The 21,473-nt window shown below is 47.9% G+C and overlaps 1 protein-coding gene across 5 annotated transcripts in view; it reads right to left on the bottom strand.

Annotated features, from left to right (window-relative positions):
* Positions 1–1,461: 1,461 nt before the first annotated feature.
* The window catches only part of LOC120904306 (POU domain, class 6, transcription factor 2-like), a 51,853-nt gene continuing 31,841 nt past the window's right edge, over positions 1,462–21,473 (bottom strand). Inside the window, exons 3-11 of one of the 5 annotated variants that reach the window (XM_040314207.1) lie at positions 7,080–7,314; positions 6,687–6,965; positions 5,773–6,610; positions 5,231–5,688; positions 4,072–4,252; positions 3,243–3,299; positions 2,059–2,142; positions 1,693–1,829; positions 1,462–1,622 (exon numbers count right to left, since the gene is read on the bottom strand). In XM_040314207.1, the coding sequence (XP_040170141.1) occupies positions 1,486–1,622; positions 1,693–1,829; positions 2,059–2,142; positions 3,243–3,299; positions 4,072–4,252; positions 5,231–5,688; positions 5,773–6,610; positions 6,687–6,965; positions 7,080–7,314 (2,406 nt within the window). In that variant the 3' untranslated portion in view covers positions 1,462–1,485. Of the gene's footprint in view, positions 1,623–1,692; positions 1,842–2,058; positions 2,143–3,242; positions 3,300–4,071; positions 4,253–5,230; positions 5,689–5,772; positions 6,611–6,686; positions 6,966–7,079; positions 7,315–21,473 lie in introns of all 5 variants that reach the window. The other 4 variants (XM_040314206.1, XM_040314208.1, XM_040314210.1 and 1 more) reach the window with 4 other exon arrangements.

Raw genomic sequence — 21,473 nt, forward strand, 5'->3', positions numbered from 1 at the left:
ACATTTTAACGCTCTTGGCTTGATATGACGACCCGGCCCATTACACTGCTCAAATTGCACCTCTTGCTTAACTCGTACAGCTTCGTCCCTGTGACAACGTGACACTGATCATCAGCTTTCTTTACCCTCCGATTCGAGTTCCGATTATTAATGAGTTTTATTCAATCTTTTCCACACACTTGACGGTGCTTGTTTGGCGCTTCATGGGATGATTTCAAACAGTTAATTGGACTCTTCCACGTGTGATCCTCTCGTGTTTATAGTATAAGGTGCATAGCATTTGTCGTTTCCTGTTCTATGGTGTGTTGCTGTTTGTGATTCTGCTGCCTCTCTGTAGACTTTGTTCCTTTATGTTTATTTGACACATTTTCCTACCCAACAGATATAGATTCTTCATGGTTTCGTGGGACAAGCGTTACTTGCAAACATAAAATTCATACATTTTACACCGATCGCTGAGATACGTTTGTTGTAGTGGGATGAATGCTCATCGGTACGAATAATAATTTCATTGGCTCACAACAAATAGATACGGTTTGCTCTTGCTAATCGGTACTAGATATTTGTTGTACAACATCTGTGCTGTTTGTTAATACAAATCAATATACAAAACGCCTCGAAAGTGGATCGATAACTGCACGAATTTCATTTGTGATACGACGATTTTCTTCTGTGGTTTTGTTTTATACAATTATTACACACTCACGGCTATTGGGTTGATTTACAACTACAGTGTTCCAATCAGAGCGATACTTTACACCAACGACGGTATCTCAGAGAGAGAGAGATAAGGAGATTTTGTCTTCATTTTTCGATAGTTATCATGTACAGATAGTTTCCAGCAGCTATGAGTTGGGTTGTGTGTAGGAAAGGTCGCTTTCCATCTGGGGTTTTGCTGACAATGTGTTGTGTTCAATGGGTGTGTTTGCTCTTTTACGTGGTTTCTGTGTGCTGGTTGTCTTACTATAAAGATTAGGAACTTTGGTTTCACGAGTTCACACAAGATGCGAAGCAAACAGAATCGATCGACGAATGTTACAAAACAATTATCAAGGGAGGAGTGTGTTGTGCAATGGTGCAACATATTTCGAGATAAACTCAACATTACTACTCCGCTGTCGTTAGCTCTCTACACTTTTTCCTATCTGACAGCTTGGAATGTGTTTGTGGAACCAGAAACGGTGGGAAGGCAAAAAACCGAAGGTCATTTCCAATCTGAAGCAAAGCCTTGTTTGTGTCACAGTGAGGGTCGTCCGGGAAAACAGAACAAAACTAAAGCAAAACAATCCTATATCGCCACGATCACTCTCATTACGTACGTATCTCCTAGAATATCATGCTACCGTATATCCTACATAACTATACAATATTCAAATATCGGAATGGCACCTTATTTTATATGGCTACGGTTCGCGATTAAAGTTGTCTGTCCCGCGGGCACGGTTTGGATGATGTGTGTGTGTGTGTGTGTGTGTAGTTTTTTGTTTAAGTATTCTCCATCTTGAAGCTCTTCGACATCATCCGCACGGTGTTCTTGAGCGCTTGGCGTTTGTTGCAGAACCAGATGCGTATAACTTCCCGCTCGTACCCGAGCTGATGGGCTAGGCCGGTAATTTCCGTTCCTGCAAGATGCGTTTTGTGGTTAATTTTAGTGTATGCTTTACGCAGCCGCTTATGGTCGTCAACCCTTACCGGAAGGATGCGTGTTGCGCTCGAAGTGTCCGTTCAGCAGCTCGAGCGCTTGCGGCGTAAAGGACGTCCTTCGTTTCCGCTTCTTGGACGGTTCCACACCGATAAAGTCTGGCACGTGGTTTTGGCCCGATTTGTACCTAGATGAATGACTGTGAACGTGGTTTATTTGAAAAGGGAAAGGCGAAATGACACAGCAAAAGCCACACAACCCACACAACAGAGTTCGAAAAGAGAGGAGAGAGAGAGAGAGAATAAAAAGAAAACGGAAGCGTGCATTAAATAGATGAAATGTTGCCTGTTTCGGCAGCTTCTAGCTTAAATAATGGTGCATTTGCAACGCTACTCACTAACCGATCGAGTGCTTACCTTTCTTCCGCCTCCTTCATCCAGCGCTCGAGCACGGGTTTGATTTTTTGTGCGCTTTTGGGAGTAATGTCTAACTTTTCAAACCTGCCCCGACGTGGACGTGGGTGGGTTGAGTGGAAAGAAAAAAGAAAAAAGAAAACAAGTGTGTAAAGAAAAGAACGTATAAGTGTTGAAACGAGTGTGTAAACAAGATAACTAGAACAGAAAATGAATACCAATAAAACCATACGAAACAGTAACACAGTACCCTAGTGTTAGTTTACAGCCAATCTATAGAAGGGGAACAGGAGAGAGAGAGAGAGAGAGTAAGAGGGAGAAGGAAGTAGGGTATAAAAGATTGCCAGGACATTGATCAAATTTGTTAAGTGTTTGCAAATGTTAAACGACGGGCGAAAAGAAGAGAGCCATACTAAAGAAAAGTGAATAAATAAAGATACATAACTCACTGGCCAATCGATAAAATAAAGTTAAAACAATACGAAAAGTACAAAACAAAAAAGTAAAATAGCGAAAAAGAAATAAAAATAACAAGGAACATGGGAACACTTACGCTTACCTTTGCTGGTCAATAGAAAAGGATCGTATGAAGTAAACAACAGCACGACAAAACTACATCTACTTGCATAAAGTGGTACATAAAAGAGATTGCGAATAACCAGCTTCTTGTTGTTGCTTTCGCTCGCTAACATTGTTTAACTGCTCCCGAAGGACGGCGCTCGATTGATGATCGATGCTCGAAAATTAAACCCGATGTCGGTTTGATTTACGCTCATTAAAATGTTAATGGTTTTTAATTTCGTTCGTTTAACCGGGCATGGAATGCGGGACCCGGGGTGAGCCGAATACGGTGCGCCATCGTGTGCAAGGGCAGGGTTGGGCGGGAGAGATGGAGGAAAGCAGTAGGCGGGAGGCGACGAATCTTACCTTTGAGGGATGTGTTAGTGTGGTTCGATTGATATCTATAGATGCATGCTTAACTACTGCATGCTGCTACTACACCACCGCTGTGCGGAGAGCATATAAAACCAAAAGCCAATTGAAACTGAAAATGTGTGTGTGTGGGTTAACACAGCCAAGCGTACAAAGTAAAAGGGGGTAAGGAAGGGTGAAAGGAACAAAACAAGAGCAAAGAAAGCAGAAAAAAACGGAATATTGCTACCATATTGATATCAATTAATACATACATTTGCTGCTGCTGCGATGAAAGTTGCGCTGCACAATACATCTGGGCGGCGAGAGCACTGGTTTTGTGTGCGTATGTGTGTGTGTGTGTGTGTGTGTGTGTGTGTATGAATAAAGTATGTATGTGTTGGTGTGTTGGTACATGTGTGTTGATTCGTTTCGGTGTGTCAGCGGCGCAGTTCACGAGGTTTGGCAGTTTTGGGCGGGGGATGGCAACATCACGTGTTTGTTTGATTTATTTTTATGAGCATGGTTTTGTTTGTTTGTTTGTTTGTTGGCAAAAACCAAACCAAGAAAGAAAAGGAACCAAGAAGAAAAGGAAGAAACAATGGAAAGAAACAAACGATAAGTACAGCGTGTAACGGATGCTTTCGGTTTTGTTCGGAACGTCCGTTGCCAAGAGCCTGCCGGACAACGGACTCGCGTCGGTCGCGGCGGTCGCGTCGGTCGGTTGGTTAATTAATGTCGATTAACCTCGAAGCCGCGCCCGGAACCCAGCGAACCGTTGTGAGCCGTTGTCCGAAATGCTAAGCGGAACGAAACAATGTCCTGGCAACGTGTGTGTTAACCGGTCGGATACATAAATATATGCATGTTTTTGGGCAATGGGAATAATTTTGAATAGGCCAAAAAACGTGTCGCTCTTAATGATGTACTAAAGTTGATTACTTGATTAAAGTTAGCTTTGTTCAAGAGATTATACTTTTTTCAGTTGTCTTTTTGTGTTCGAAAACAATGTTTTGATCTTAAACTTGGTTATTGTACAAATTGCCCTAACCATCCCTAATTAATGCAAGTCTCTTGAGTGAATAATAATTAAAGCATTTTTACCTGCAGATGGCACTCTGGCTGTAGGCAGGTCCCTCGGTGACGGACAGCGCCTGGCCGACCTGGGTTTGCGTGAGCCCGAGCGACAGTCGCCGCAGTTTGAACGCCTTGGCGAACTCCTTGATGTCGTCCAGATCGATACCGTCCACCACGTTGCAATTAGTTTGATTGATTGTTAACTCATCTGGAGCCGATGGAACGCGGACAAAGAAGATGGGGGAGAAAGAGAGAGTGAGAGAGAGAGAGAGAGTGGAGGTAAAGAAAATTAAACCAATATAGACCAAGACCAACCAAGTCACACTGGCACAAGGGTGGAAGCTGTGACCGGAGTGGGAACGCGATACGCGAGCAAGAGACAGAGAGCGAAAGAGTGATATTATTGAACTCGCGTTATTGGCAAGCCCAACCCCATCCCAAAACCCCACCACATACCAATCAACCGGTGGCCACAGAAGCAAATGTTCTACAATCATGTATAATGTAAAAAGACGCTCGAGCGCGCACGTTGGAGTCGCCGGACCCGTTCCGAAAGTACCAGGAACGCGACTAATAAAGCACATTAAGGGAAATGTTTAGCGTAAATTAAGCGTTAATAAAGAATGTCAAATTAATTGACTCGTGGAGCCGGGCTCAAGCTGTCCCTGATGTGTCGCTGCTGCCGGTGCTGCTGCCTGCAGCCAAGAACGGAGGGCCCAGGAACGGGGGCGAGTTTGTAAAGAATTGAACACGAATGACATATGCTTCAGCCGGCAATCCGTTTTCCGCACGGAATGAGGGTCGATCTTATTTGTGCGATGACGTAAATGCAGGGCCGAAGGGACAGTGAACTTAATCTTTCGTTCGAACAGAACCGTTAGACGACAACATGGAGTAAATTATGATACGGCAAGGTTCGACAATGTGCCTCATTTTTTGAAAGGGTAGAAGCACTTGTGATCGAGATTTAACGATCGGGGTACGATGACGTCCGCTGACTCGATTTAATTGAGATTGATCGAGAGCAAACAGCGGAGGGCAGCTCATTTTTCAACTCATTTCAGTTTCAAGTCGCTTGGTTCAATTCCAACACATTAACACGATTATTACATTGGCAAATACTCTGTTCTTAGAAACTATGGAAAAATTGACAGCTAAAATCAGAAGAACTAAACCTTTGGCTTACTTGGATGCTCTTCCAGAAACTCGTGGTTCGATGCGTCGTCATCGTCGTCGTCGCTGTGCGATAGCCGACCGGTCGATCCGGCCGGGCTCAGTTTCGGTGGCGGCGTGCTGGCTGCACTGTGATGGGATCGCTTCTGTAGCTGATGCACCGTACCGCTGCTACTGCCGACGGTGGACGGTTTCTCTAGCTCCAGGTCGTCCGCCGACGGAGCCCGGTGATGCTGCTGCTGTTGGTGCTGATGCTGCTCTATCAGCTCCAGATCGCAGGACCCTGGCCGACCAGTCGATCCCGGTGCCGACGGTCCCGAGGAGGAATGGTGGTGCAATGGCGAGACTGACGCATGGGGATGACTTGAAGGTTGATCCTTGGTGAGCGGTAGGCCAGAGCTGGACGAACCACCGGGCGATAGTTTCGACTTCGATGGGAGCAGATCCACTCCACCAGTCGGTAGACCAAGTCTGGAGATGAAAAACATCGACCCAAAAGTCCAACAGAAGACGTTAATCGATCGATCGTGCATTGATTGTAGCGTTGAAGCCTACCTGTTGATTGCACTGGCGTCCGATGGAGAGCATGGACTCGCCGCACTGATGGCACTGTGGACGTTCACCTGCAGATGGCCGTTGCTGGAGTGGCCGCTGCCGCTACTGCTGCTGCTCGGCGTGGTACAGTTCAGGGTGGCCGGCGGCGAAAGGGCACGCTTCAGCGTCATCGATTTGTCGTACGGTGAGGACGAGCAGGAGGCGTAGCTGGCCGGTCGGCTATGGGTTGACACGGGTGGAGAGGATGCGACGAGCGAGATTCGCTTCGGCGAGTCGCCCGCCTGCAGTTTCACCCGATGCATGTCCGGTGTCATGCGACCAGCGACCGCCGAACGATGGTCGAGCGTGTTGGAGGAGGCAGACGCGGACGACAGCGAGTGGCCGGGCGGAAGGTGTTGCTGCCGGTGGGTATCATGAACCGAGGGCATACAGCTCGCCCCCGATACGACGACCGACGAAGAGGAGCAGGACGAGGAGGAGGTGGAGGAAGCGTTTGGCTTAAACTTCACATCTCCATGGTGATGGTGGTGATGGTGGTGATGGTTGGCGTAGTGCAAACCTTTCGGGGAATGTTGTTGCGAGTGCGCTCCAGCAGCCGAACCGAGCAGCTGCGTCGAAAGCAACCCACCACCGGACCCGGTTCCCTGGGCATCCCTGGGTGGAGCGAACAGACCACCACTGGCGGCAGCAGCAGCCGCGGCCGCCTGGGCCGCCTGCGAGCTAAGCGTTTCGCTCAGCGAGTTGTTAAAGTTCAGCGATTGTAGTAGCGCCTCACTGCTCATGTTGGATATCACCTGCTGTCCGACCGGGATCGTCAGGATGGTTTGAGTTGCAATGCCTAGGATCGGAATAGATCAAGTGCGTACTGTAGTACCCCTAGTGGGAGTGACACTTTTCAGCAGCGAGAGCATTACCTTGAGACGTCGGTATGAGTAGCTGGGCACCTTGAATGCCCTGCATTATCTGACCGGACGCGAGCAGCAGCTGAGGCATCTGGGGTGCGGCCGCTGCAATTGGGGCAGCCGGCCCGAGCCCCAACACCTGCGGGCTGTGGTTCTGACCCGAGAGGCTTAGGTTGAGGGGAGAGTTGCCCAGCAGCGGGGACGTCGGCAGCCCCAAACTCGGCCCCAGAACGCTTGCCCCCGTTAGCTGGGCTAGGCTTTGCAGCTTCTGCAGATTGATCATGTCTTGCACTGGAAAGGAATGGGAGGGGGGTGTACAGGAGAGAGGGAACGTGGTGTTAGCTTAACCTTCGCTCGTGGGTGTTGCACATGCACGGGAGGCGGTGGTGTTCGATATGTACTCACTAGTTCCGTTCAGGTGTACTTGGGCGGCGGCCACGGCTGCGGCGGCTGCGGCGGCCGTCGTCGATGTGGCGCTCGGGCCGGTGGGCATCGAGAGTGGTGACATCTTGTCCTGGGCGACGGTACGCAGGATTCCCGTCGGTTTGCTGCTGTTGCTACACCGGCCCTCTAGATCGGCCGGCGTTGGGTTGAGAAATGGACTGTTCGACCGGCTACAGTGCTCACTTCGTCTTCTATTCTGTGGGGCAGAAAAGGGAGGAAGATTGGGTTAGTTTTGTGGTAATATGTACAAAGCAACTAAAGTATCATTTCGTTTAGAATTAATTTGAATTTATGAAATTAGATGTGTTACTGTGGACACAGCATAAAACGCATTGCTTTGTATGTCAAATAAGTAAAGAGTAGAGACACGTGATCTCTTGCTCTCTCTCACTCTGTCTCTTTTTTAATGCCTTAATACTCCCGTTGAATCTCATGCTGGATGTTTTTCTGTATCCCACGAAGGAAGGCGTGTCTTCATATTTTACTAAACCACTTGTTGAATCTCACCAGCTGAAGAGATTTTGAAGTATATGCCTCGCAAAAGCAACTAATCGTTTATAAGAAATCTAGTTGAATGTTAACAATATCACATTAAACTGATATTCCGTAAACTATTGTATACTATCTGTGCATAAGGAACAAGTTCATATCAAACAATCATTTTACCACAATGCCAATCTCATATGCAAATGATTGAAATGAAGAGAAAACCGCTTGATGGAAGCAACCGAACAGACTAAACGTCGTTTAATTTTTATTTCAAAATTTTCATATCACAGGGTGGAAAACCAACCGAAACACGCACACACACACACAAAGTGCCTTATTTGGTTAACACCGAGTCGCCGGGTGCCAAATTTTACCCTGAAGGCACCTCGAACCCTATCCACTCAACGTATGGCGGTACCGTGTATGTGTTTGTGTGTGTGTGTGGGTGTGTGGAAAAACACGAACATAAAGAAGGAAAATCTGCAATCAAACGTCAGCACGGGCAAACACTCACATCGAGACACACCGGGTTCACCAAACGGTTCGAAGCGATAATATTATTGACACTCGTTTCGCCCCTCTTTCTTGCCCTCTTAGAAATAAAAAGAGAGAGGGAGAGAGAGAGAGAGATGGAAAGGGAAAAAATATCCCACTCACACAAACCATATTTCCAGCAGCACATGTTTATCGGCCTTAGTTAGTGATGAGTTGATTTTTAACTTCAGTGCGCCATACCATATACCGCGGGGCTGGGGCTCTGTCCACTCCTCTCATATTGACCCCCGTTCCCCTCCGGAACACATTCCCTCACCTTCTCACCCGGTGCCGGACCCGATGACGATGGTCCAATCTATTTTAATTATTTCACCAAATTAATGAACGAACTGGCCCGAGCTGCCCGGGCCCGGTTGAAGTGAACGAGCGAACGAGCGAACGGATGGACGGTCGGCCGGACCATCGAGAGCCATGTCCAGAGCGGCAGCATTATTAAGTCTCCGGTGCGTCTCCTTCCCTTCCCCGTTTCCCTTCCCAACCCGCGGCAAACGATTCTCCTTCATCAATTTCCTCCCACAAAGTAACTTCATATGCCAGCGCGTGTGTAGGTGTGTGTGTGGAAATTTTCCTCCCGTTTTTTCCAGCAAATTTGCGATTTTTTTGCTATCGTTTTTCTTTCGCTCTCTCGCTGTAACCCTCGCGAGCTGATGAGGCTACTACACAAGCGCTGCGTTAAGGACGAGGAGCCGGTTAAGCCGTCCGCACGGTGTACTCCACAGCGATGGATGCAATGGTAGTCTCACCCCTCCACCTTTGCGCACCCCTTTGCTGCTTCTCCCTCAATCGGCCGCTTTTCTAGTGCAAGGATACGAGCAAAAGGACGGCCCAGGCCCAGGGCCAGATGCATCGTTGGATTGCAAAACATCGATAAGTTGCTGATATAATGAGAGAGGGCGGGAGAAGGGGTGGGGATGGTGACGGACAGCGGTGATTGCCTTCCGCGCGGTCTAGCAAGGGGTGGCCATGTAAAATGGGGGGTGGCGTGTGTGTGTGTGCGTATGTGTATGTTTGTGTAAAATATTTTCGCCTAGCAGCAAGCGCCTAGAGAAATATGATTATCGTCGGGATGGTGAGAAACTCAAACATCCCACCCATTTCTGTGTGTGTGTGCGTGTGTGTGGAAGGGTGAGAGAAAAATAAGGGTACTTTTTTGCAGTCGCGTTATCCGAGCTCCCTCCCCGTCTTTGCGCGGCAGCGCCGTCAGGAATCATGATTACTCGCTAGTATGGCTCGGACGATTTTCGTTCTGGATCGTTGTCCCTGCCATTCGAGGCGTTAGGATGATTGAGGTTCGCGTCAGGGTGCAGCACTACGTGTGCAATATACTCCCCCCTCTAACCGGGGGTGGTATGTATTGATGAACGACGCGGGGACGCGATTTCCCCGTGCTCCCTTCATGCGCCCCGTAACCTAGATGGACGCTGTCCATCGCGGGAATGGAAATGAGGTAAGCTTCGAAAAGATCAGCGCAAAAGATATAACGAGTGTGAGTGAGACAGAGAGAAACAGAGCCATACGAACAAAAAAAAAGAGAAAAAGGATCCCCTCGCCATTACACCTGTCTCTGCAGACCTTTATCCAGTCGCATAATAATCGCCATAATGATATAAGGCGTGGGTGTTTTAAATTCAGTTACCATACGTCTCTGTCCGATGCGATGTGTGTGTGTGTAGATTTTTATTTTCTTCTTCGTTTTTTACACCCACTGCATTCTCTCGCCGCGTCCCCACAGACGGTAGAACACGAACGAAGGAGATGAGTCGATGTTGATGTTGATTACGATCAACAATAAAGTTGAATCTAACGCGAGGGTTTCGGCGAGGAGAGTGGAGAGTTGGAAAACGAAACGCGCGAAATTACGCGCGCACGTTGAAGGCAATTGCGATGGAACAAAAGCGCACTAGAAAGAAGGAGTGTTTAGCCGAGGGATGAAGGGACAGCAAAGAAGCGAAAACAAAACTGCCCCGTACATTGTACATGGGAAAGAATAATCATTTTGCCTTGTGCAGGAAAAATTCAAATGAGTAAATTAACCCTTCGTTGGCAGGGGACTGAAGGTAGCGTCAATGTGTGCCATTTGCGTACAACTTGCACGAACTGGTGAGTTAGAAACAGTTAAGTTAAATTGTGCAATAAATCACAACTTCAATGGAATTCAAAGTAAACGTGCGCCCCACAAAACTGTGTTCGATTGGAATCGATTGACACGTCGTTTAGTTGTGCTGGCGTAAAACGCTTTCCCGTGATTGAATGTTTGAATTGAAAACATTCAAGGGTTAAGAAGAGCAAAAAAAAGTCGTTCCCCCAGGACCACTGGCGGACCAATACAGGGCGCGAACGAGGACGCGATTTACCTTTTCTCTCCCCTTCTACCCTTCCACCCCCGTCCTCCCACCGAGTTGACATTCATTTTGTTCGCTATAGCTATGTTCGATGGACGACGATAGACGACGACGACGCGTTTGTTAGACGATGGATGGGAAGTCCAGCCACTGCCCAGGCAAATGACCAGATGTTGGAACGGACGGACATCGCGCACACCGTCGTTGTCGCGAAAAACCCCCCCCCCTCCGCTTCACCTGCACCTCGCCACCCTCCTGCAAGCATAGAAAACTCCAATCCAATATATGCGCACCGTGGTAGACGAAGACGATTAAAAAAAGCGCCCGTTGACAGGACACGTCCGCTTCATTGTGTTGGGGCGGCGAGAAAGGAAGGGACGGCCAAAAGAAGGGAATTTGACTTTTTCATTCCATCGAGGGTGCCGGAATGGCCACCCTCCGTCCTCGCACTCTCTCTCTCTCTCTCTCTCTCTCTCTCTCTCTCTCTCTCTCTCTCTCTCTACTTTTGCTCGTGTACGATGGGTGATGTTTATAATGTGTGCAATGGTAATGCTTTATTACGTTGACTTTTTTTCTCTCTATTTGCTCGACTCCCATTCCTCCACCCCACGCTTTAGTGCATTTTTTTGCTCGTCCCCGTGTGTTTGTGATTATTTTTCTATTCTTTTTTTTTTAATGCGAGGAAACTCTTCCACGTCTGTGGACATGTGAGAGTGCGCGTGAGACCAGCCACATTACAGCGTCGAAGCGTTTGCGCGAACTTTGCGCGACGATGTGTCGTCGTTGACCGTCGTTGGTAATGTAGTCAGGTCAGGAGAAGGCGGGCGGGAGGCTGGAGGTAGTGCATAGCAAATCACTTCAACTCCCTCCCCTCACATTACACTCCATCATCCCCCGAAACGACTTTGTCGATATGAACGATGTTGTAAAGTACAATATGGACAGTAACGGCAGCACCAGCGAGAGAGAGAGAGAGCAGTGGAAAAATGGGGAAATAAAAACGATCACCCCTTATCCTATTACTAAAGAGAATGGGGAAGGTACTACCTAGTGCCACAAAGTGCAACTGGATGCCCCCCCACCCCCCCCAAAACTATCCTCCCACCACCATCAGTTTCACGGCGAAAAAATAATAACATCAGCCAGTCTCTTACGCTTGTCTTCCCATTCCATGCGCATCGATACCGCTGCCCAGCCAACATTCCGCACAAAAAGCAGCTCGAGCGCAGCAGGCCACGTGTGCTTGGGCTGCTGCTCCTTGCGCGCAAAGAGTTATGCGCGATGATGTTTTAATTTATATCTGTGTGTGCCTGATTTTTTTCTTCTGTTTCTCTGTTTGTAAGTTTGTTTGTTGTTTGGTGGTGTGCATTACTTTACTGGCGGGCGGACAGTAGGGGTGTACGAGTAAGCAGGGCGGAGGATCGTAATTCCATTTTTGCCATAATTTCTTTTCGCCTGCATGCTCGCAGTGCCCTCCTTCTGCCACTTCCCGGATCGCTGGTTCCGTTCCATCTCCACAGAGAGGGCTTTTGCGGGGCAAAACTTTGCTCACTTGTGTGTGTGTGTGTGTGTGTGTGTGTGTGTGTGTGTGTGTGTGTGTGTGTGTGTGTGTGTGTATTATTTGCATCAACCAACGCTCCTTTTTTTGTTGCCGTTTTCAAACACATTTTCCACGTTTCCGCTAGACAGATTTTCATTCGATTTTCCCGCCACCGTTTCAAAAGAGAATGGGGGGGAGAGTGTGTGTAAAGTGGGGTTTCGTGTGTGGTGCCACTTCACTGCTTCTCCGGGTGGTGGTGTGTGTCCTTCGGCGTGTCCATATTTCACGCCTGCAAAGGTGTGATTCGGACAAAATATTGCAGCCGTTATCAAATTTTCCCCGTGCACACTGGCAGCTACCCCGGTGGCTGGCTTAGAAGTTGTTTTGGCGAACGACATTTGGCCGGGAGGCTGGAGCGGAGGCTGGGCGGGCGCGTGTGTTCGCGAATATTGATGGCAGCTTAGATGTGCCCGGGCCCCGGCGTTCGGGAAGTTTTCTGGGCAATTTTTGTTTTTGCAGTGCCGCTGCGAGTCCTAAAATAAGGTTTTTTTTGCTGCGCGGTTTTGTTTTGCACAGGAACAGAGCGAATCATGCCGCGTGTCCTGCTAAAACCGTGCAATGCGCGAGTTTGATTGGATTGGGCGTAGCGGGATTTGGTTATTTTTCGCTCTTTCTCTCTGTTTCTCCTCTCCCTCTCTCCACTGGCTAGATGCTTTGCATGAATTAATATCTCGTCGTCGTCGTCCGAAATTTGTGCGCGCCTGTAAAATGTAACATCGTTTGCATCGTTATGGGGCTTGATGAAGGGAGGTTGTTTTTATGGGTTTTCTGATCCTGCTTTTTGTGAGCACATTGCATTGCGGTACCAAGGGGGAATGGCCTGATCGTAGTTTATGGACAAACATGTATTATGCTTGCGCATGTACTCTGTGCTCGCACAAACTATTCGCTGTAGATTGTACAGTAAAACACCGGCAAGATGTGCGAATATTACGATTTAACAGAAAGGAAATGTATTGTGCATAGGAATAGAAGGGAATGTGTTTCAAAAATGTTGAAAATATACTAAAAGGCGTGAATGTAACACTAAGATGGTAAAAAATGCAAACATGTTTACTTCTAAATGTTTCATATCAAACTCCATTCCTGAATGGGCGATCACCGCGACGAAATGAACATAACCATTTTTGGCTGAAAAGCATTCTATATGCAAACAGTAAAGAAGAGACTGTGAGGCTTCATTATTCGCGAAATTTCCGTCAAGCTCGGCGCAAAACGATGCAAATTCGAAAGAGGAGTGGGAAAAAATTAAATCGCATCTCATTGCCATCCAGCTGCCGGCTGCTTGTTGGGCGACTGTTGCGAAAGGTGGCCCTTGGCTTTGGCCTGTTCACATATGTGTGCGTATGTCCAAACACGAGTTCCACTTCCGTCCCCTCTATCTCCCCCCCCCCGGCTTCAAAAGGGGACACAGGAGACGAGCGTTTGCACATCTCGCTGTTGATCAGGATCGCTAGGTTTTTTGTTGTTGCGCATTTCGCGAACCACACCATAAAGAAGGAGAAAATCAACTCAAAATCTCATTGCCCAAAAGACAAAAAAGAAGCTGGAAGCCAAACCCGGGTTTTCACCAAGCCACCCAAAGAATAAAGCGCAGTAGAAAGAGTCACGGAAGCTGAGAAAACGCAAAAAGAAAAACAAAAACCCCGCTGGAAAACCCCGCTTTCCCGTGTGGCTTTTTGCGCTTCCTTTGCAGTTGCGATTTTATTTCTCACCACAAAAAGAAGTCGAAGGACTGGATGGCACCCAAAGTATCACCCACACCCACCGACACACACACATTGCATAGGGGATCGGGAAAATAAAAATCCGCGGCACACACGGCACCCGAACTCGAACGAGCCTTTGCCGTTGATATATTTGCAGTCCACGCGCTTTGTTATGTATTTTCTCGGCGGGCGTCCACCCACCGATCCCGCACACACTATCATCCACTGCCCAGTGTGTGTGTGTGTGTGCCTGTTTGTGTACTTCATTGCAAAGAAAAACCAAAAAAGTAAGCAATGAGCTGGGTGGTGTTGCTGCTGGAAGAAATAAAAAAAAAACATCACCCGGACCCTCGGAAAAGCGATGTCCCCTGGACAGCGTGGCAGGCACACACACACATGGATTTGGAAATTCTACCCAAAGCACGGGTGTGCAGCGGGGTGTGAGCGTGTGTTTGTGTGTGATTGGAGAGTTTGAACGTTAGAATTTCCATCCCCATTTCCCGCCCCCCAAGAGTCGCTGACCACACATACTCGTAGAGAAAAATCGCTTGGTTCCCATTCGGAAAAGATGACCAATGGATCGATGGTGGACGCTGTAGATAAGGGATGAGGGAAAACGAAGGAGAAAAAGAGAGAGAAAGAGAGAGAGAGAGTTTGCATATTTTCTCGTCCTCTCTAAACCTCATACTGCTACTGCACACATCCCGCGCCAGCAACTGCGGTCATTTCTAGCTGTGGAAGCTTTCCACGTGGGAAGAGCATTTGAGGATTTTATGGTGATTTTTTTGCCTCTACCCCCCTCCCCCCCAACCGCTACCCGCCACGGCAAACATCATAGAGAAGGTGGATATTTTTCTCTTTATTTTTGTGTTTCCGATCACCAAAAGTGCAAAGTTAAGCGCACATGTGTGGGGAGGAAAATACATGCATAAACACACACACACACATACAGAAGTGCACAGCGTTTCAAAAACCAACAAGAAAATACACACAATCGAGATTAAAATGAGGCAAAAGCAGTGCGGCGATAGAGTACGGCTGACCGACCGTCAGTGGAGAAGAAAATGAAATGTGACCAACGAAAAACTAGGGAAAATAAAAACAACGGAACATAGCTGCCGCCTCCCCCCGCCCCCTTTCCATTCCACTGCGTGATTGCGCGCCCTTAGCGCTCCCGTTCGCGATTGGGTCCATTCCGCTAAAGGTGTATATGTGTGTTGGTTAGGACGGCAAGACAAAAAGTGCAGCACAAGATAGCCCTACCCGATCAGTGTCGGGTGGCTAGTTTTCCCCGTTTTGTAGTAGGCCGAAAATTACGTACGCGTCTACACACACACACACACACACACACACACACGCTTGCTCGCGGATCTAGTTTCGTCCCCTCACATCCTCACATCCCCTTCCCCTGAAATGAATTGAAGAGGACGCATGCACGCATGCCGAAACAGCCCCACACAGCATTAGGCTCTCGCTAGGTGATGGTGGTGCGTTTCGTGCGTTTGTGTGTGGAAGTGCTTTTTTATTGCAGTTTTTCCGCTCTTTCTACCCGTGCTGCATACGCAGCTCGACGCGTAAGAACGATCGAATCATGTATGTGCGTTGGGGGTGTGTGGTTTTTTTCTGTGGACTACTTTCCTGAAGCTTAAGAGAGCAAGCAATAACCACTAACAAAATCGCCCCACTTCACTCTCCTCCCCTGTCCTCTGTGTCACACTTTTTTGGAGGATTTTGGACAACGATCTCGCTCGCGCCTTTCCCCGCCTTTTGGGATGATTTTTGCAAGTGGCACCGGTTCTGGAATGTTTCTGCCTTTCCACTATAAAAAAAACCACCCCTAGACCACCCGTGCCACCTATGTGTGCACCCCACACACAACATAATGGAAAGCAATTCCGTGGCTTTAGTGTCCTTTTTTCCGACCCCTCCATCCCTCCATCCAATTACCTGTGCAGTCGGGACGGGGAAGAAAATAAAAATTAGAATTTGCAAGCCAGCACTGGTGGCAAAGGCGGCACAGTATCGTTCGCTCCACCTCCGAAAGTGCATTTATATTTAAATAAATTTTTATATCGAACGATATACCCTTTCACTGAGGGTGGAAAAGCGGCAGTCGGAGTTGGAAAAGTTAAGTTCTCGAGGACTTGAGGGCGAAGGAGGAGGCATATGTACATTTTTTTCTCCAAATCCAAAGTGTATGTTTCACCTCATACGCCCACAGCTGGAGACTGTAGTGGAGAGTTTTGCAGTACTTTTGGGGGGCAAATGTCTGTGCTGTTTTTTTGTTGTTGCTGCTGCTGCTAGAGAAAAAGAAAATCGAACAAAAATTAACGAACAAATGGTCATTTTTCGTTGGCGAGAGGCTTCTTTTTTAACCCGTCCAGTATCATGCAAGGGATCGTTGCATATATTTTTTTCCCTGCCATGAGTGTTTTGCCCGGACTCTCTTTTGCTCATACGCTTCGTTCGACTGCTGAACGGGCACCGAGCTATTGGGATGCTTTGGAGCGTCACGCAAAATCGAAGTAGACATAGGAGAAACTAGCTCCCTTCTCCGGAGTGTAAGTATGATGGGTGGTAGCAGTAGCTTAATACATTTTTATTTGACGCTTTTCGTTTACGTAGGCGATGGTTTTTTTCCGGCTTCTCTCTCTTCGCTTGGAATCGCTTCGCCAATGGGGTGGGGAAAGAATAACAACCCCGCCCCGTACACCACCAACTAGGGACTAGTGTATTGAAATTTTTGGCTACATTTTTTTCCCCACTTTCTGCTCAAACAACTGCCGTCTGCCGTGCGCCCCTGTGTACGCTCGAAGGAGTGTGGGGAATAAACACAGTTTGATTTAGCTTCCCAAATAGAACGGTTTCGAGAAAAAGTTTTTCCGGGGTTTTTTTATTCCCCCTGTACCCCGCCTCCTGCTGCTGAATAAAAAATGCCCAATTTCGCGCGTGTGGGTTCGCGAGTTTGTGCGGAATTACGGAAACGGGACTGAAACTGTCTCACCCTGCCTGCTTCCTTCGTATCCCAGAAAGGATGTAATTTTCACGCTGACCATCAGCGTCCCATTCCTCCCCGTTTCGGGTACAACCGGAAATGGAGGTGGGATAGGAGACGGCATCAGTGTTGCTTTTATTATGCAAAAAGCGAACGGCGCGCGCGAGTGTGTGGAGGTTTCTCGCTTCTCCAGCATTTTCCAGCACAAATCGCGGATGTCATTTTTGCGTAAGGAAAAAAGGGGTTGCTGATCGTCCACCCAACTCAAACCCCTCATGAGTGTGTGTGTGTGTGTGTGTGAGTGAGCCGAAATGCATCACGGCCGGTCGTTCGTTTTATGGAGCGCGCGCGTACGACACCAGGGCGCATGTATTTAGATTAATCTTCCAAAACCCCGGACAGCGCATACCACCCATCGCGGTAGTTTTTCTTTTGCTTCGCGAGCGCACACAACCTCCCTCCTCTCATCCACTCTTCTCGGTCAGCATCCCAGGCGGCATTTGCCGAAAAATACCCCAAAAAAAGAGGCTACTGCGCCGTATCAAAGTAAGTGCTGCAACGTTTGAGATACGTTATTCATTTTGCTTTTTGGTGCTTTTTTATTATTTCCGTCACCCCATTCCCCACACATGCACACCCACACACACTTTGCTTTTGGCAGTGTAACGGTTCCATCGTGCAGCACTCAATGCTTAGGGTGGTGTGGCCACCGTGTCCGACCGTAAATGGCTTTTTCGCGAAAGTGTGCGGAAGTGCCATCGATGAGGTTCGGTGTGTGTACGATTTCCTCCTCTTGTTGTTTTTTTTTGCTCCCCCTCCCTTTGACTACCATATCCGCTAGGGGCCCTTCCGGGAGTAGGGTGGGTGGTGGTTTTGGAACGATATTTTTTTGTCCACCCAAAGAGACAGAAAATAGATGATGCCGGAATGGAGTTTTGCACACGTTTTGGATTTAATTTTAATTACTACGCCATCGCCGCGGATTGTATTCGGTTTTCGTTTTCGCGAATTGACCATTCCACACAACTGGGTGGGGAGGGGGAGAGGGTGGAGGTGTCCATTGTTGCCTACGAATGTCCTCTCGTATGGGTTCCCGTATCTTTGTTCAATACACACACACACAGAGGACAGTTGGTACAAATTTTCTGCAGCAACGCCCAATAATAGAGGAATGGGGTGCAGGGAGTGAAAAAAAGGAAAGAAAACAAACTCCCACCGAAACCGGTGTTCCCTTTTTTGTTGCACTCCCATTCCTGATCTTCTATCACGGGCAGGACAAGTTAGGATCTCTTGGCACCACCGGCTCTCGGTGGGAGTTTCGAGTCATTTTTCACCCTCGAACCGGTCACACCTGACGCTCTCATGCCTCGCGCTTTGTGCCGCGAATGGATCCAGCGCGCGCGGGCGGCTGGATAGATAATAGAATGAGTTTTGCGCGAACAAAAACCGGAAGCGTCATTGTGCAGCATTTATGAGCATTTAGATTAGGATCGATATTTTTTTCTGCTGCGCCGCGCGAGTGTGTGCCATTCCACTTTTCCGCACTTCCTTTGTTTTGTTTTCGGCATCGATATTTGGCGGCCGTGGCAATGGCAAGATGGACCCCGCATATGGAGCGCAGCAAAAAGTCTCGCTTAGAGCTGCCGCTCCGACCTGCCTGCCTGCTGATTCTATTAATCATGGCACGAGGGGCGGCAAGGGGCGCGAGGGAAGGAAAATAGAACAAAATAAATGTAAAAGCCATTCCGGTGAATCCATTGTGCATTATTATTTGCGCAAAGTGGAGCATAGCGGATGAAAGATTTATATACGGGCAAACATTTTTGCCAGCCCGCGAGAGACTGTCCGGCTTGAGTCCGTTTTGAGTTTCTGGGCTGCCGAGAGGATCCCCCGGTCCGTTCAGAGGATTTGCTAGTGCTTCTTTTGCTCATCTATATGTGTATGTGTGTGTATGTCGCATTGGGACAGGTTCGTTTTTTGCTTTCGTGAAATGTATTTGCAAATCAATGATTTACGTACGTTGGGGGGTGGAAAACAGTGAGCTCGACCTGACTTGTCCGAACCACAGATGCACGGTTTTAGCGGCCGAGTGTAGTTTGCACAGCTAACAATGAGAAACTCACAACGTTATGGCAGTGTGGAAGAGTACAATTTTAAAAGGTAGTAAATTAATTCGATTCCACGGAGATGGATTGTCGAAACGGTCGTTGAATGCACGAATATTAAGCAAATATAGAAAGCTTTTACGCCAATAAAGCGCTGCCTTGTGCTGCCTTGTGAATTTCGCGGGAAATAAATGATAAAATAGCACTCAAGTAAAGTGTCGCTTTTAGCTTCATCCAACAAGGAGCTTCTAACTACGAAGTGAAGTAATTAAAATATAGCTCGATGTTTTCGAGCTGATGCACCCATTTCGCAGATTAACTGAGTGTGCTTCCCAATAAATCTCTTCCAAATTCTCGTATATGTGATCAACATCTACAAGCTAAACCAGTGAACCAGTGTTCGCAATAAACTAATGCACATCACATCTGATGAAATAACAAATTTTGTTTGCCAGTAATGTTCGTATTTTTTCCACGAAATGCAGCGACAGAAGAAGAGAGAAAAAAATGCGAAAACATCCCAGCAGCAGCAGCATTACAGCCATTCGCTCGGCAAGGCGAGTTTTCCACGCCCTGGACGCGAAACGAAGAGGACAAAAAACAAACACACGGACATACTCAGAAGAATGGCAAATAGCAGCACACATTGGTGGGAAATCGGGGAATGAGCCAAAGACCACAATTCCAGAAGACTTTGCGCGAAAGTTAAGTAAGCAATTCATTAGTGACCACCTACTTCTGTGTTCGGGTCAACTGTGCTTCCGCACCGGGCACTCTCGCACCGGGGCGGGCGCCACAAACCGAGCACGCGAATGGGAAATCCTCCATTCCTTGCTGTTGTGGTTTGCAATACAGCAGAGAGAGAGAGAGATAGAGCGAGAGTGAGTGAGATAAAGAGAAAAATCAAAAATGCGCTACCACCGCGTGACGCAAAGCACGTGGACGGTGGATGAAGGCGCAACAAAAAAAAGCACACTCACACACACACATTCAGCCGACGACAACAGGTCGGGGAAAAAATCCGCCCGAAGTCGGAAAAACGACTTCAACCCTTGCCGCCACTGAGAGAGGGGGGGGGGGGTTTGAGGGGTGGTCACTGGGTGGCAAAATAAATATGAACCATTTGGCTCGAGAGATGACAAATCATATCGAAGCGGGCTTCTTCGGGCGGCGTTTGGGCAGCCGCAGCATCGCTGCCGGTGCTGGTACTACCTTCGGTCGCATCATCCTCAGCAGCAGCAGCAGCAACAGCGTGGTTATCGTTTACGTTTTGTTTTTGCTTCTGTATTATCTTAGTAGTGGGGAGCTGGAGATGGGGTGGGATGGAGGGCACACACATATACAGAGCGCATGCATGCATATATTTTCTACCCCGTTTTTCGCGTTCCCCTGCTGGTTGTTTTTACTGCTCTGGCGCGCGCACATATGCCGAGCGTTTTTGCGGGGAGCTTTTGACATGTGTGTGGTTCTTTGTTTTTTTTTTGTTGCTGCCGTTAGTAGAGCTGTTGCTCTTTTTTGTTGTTGTATGCCACAGCATCCCCTGGTGTGGAGTTGTTGTTTCTACAATTTCTCCTCCATTTTTCTGCGCGGCCGTTTTATGTATTCGCGCGCTCGTACCATCGAAAACATGTCCTCGCGAGAACTTTTTCTTTGGCCGTACGCCAAAAAAAAAAAAAACCCGGGAGCGAAAGAGCGCGCGCGAGAGTGCGAGTAAATAAAGCAGCCCCAGTCAGGCGCGCCCCGTGCCAGGTGGATGCTGGTTGGATTGGAGATGCTCCTTGCTGCACACACAAACACGGCACGCAGTACATAGGAAGCAGCGTGGATGGCGAGCTCGGAAAAGCGAAGCCGCGCAAAAGATGAGAACGGAAACTGACGAATCAAGCTTCGCGGCGGAGCGGGAGCGCAAATGTCCACACGATCCACGCGTGTGCGGTGTGCGCCGCGCGCGGGGAGAAGCTGTGGGACGGGGCGGCGGAAGCTGCGAGGCATTGATAAAAAAGATTTCAATGCACGGATTGTGACGAAACGGCGTTTTAGGTTAATCGAGTTTTTAGAAATTCAAGTGTAGAGTGGTGATATTGTATGGTGCGGCCAGTTTTACAGGAAATGTGTTTGCACATGTAGTACTTTTAACGGATGTAAGTTGAATTTTAGGGAATATTTTAGACGAACAAGGACTTATTTTTATTATTGTTATGATTGGTCGCAATTGTTGTAAGCAGTTTGTGTAACAACCAGAATTTATATCAAAACTAAGAATAAATCAATTCAGTAATAATCTTTGGAAATAGTTTTAAGATTTTTAATACATGCACGCTTAAGGATTATTTCATATGATGAATATAAATGCTCTTGAACACGGTTATACCAGCCTATACTTTCAAGACTTATAAGCATCACACAGCCAGATTCTTGCCACGGCAAGACTTTTGGAAATCGATGCTGACCGATCATGTGGGAGCCGGCGCATCTATCAAATATACTACCGAGAGGTCCCAGAATCTTTGTACAAATGGCAAAATCTCCATAACGCATATAAAGCGCAATACTGGAATGA

The sequence above is a fragment of the Anopheles arabiensis genome, chromosome 3 (genome assembly GCF_016920715.1).
Source record: "Anopheles arabiensis isolate DONGOLA chromosome 3, AaraD3, whole genome shotgun sequence".
NCBI classification, from domain to species: Eukaryota; Metazoa; Arthropoda; class Insecta; order Diptera; family Culicidae; genus Anopheles; species Anopheles arabiensis.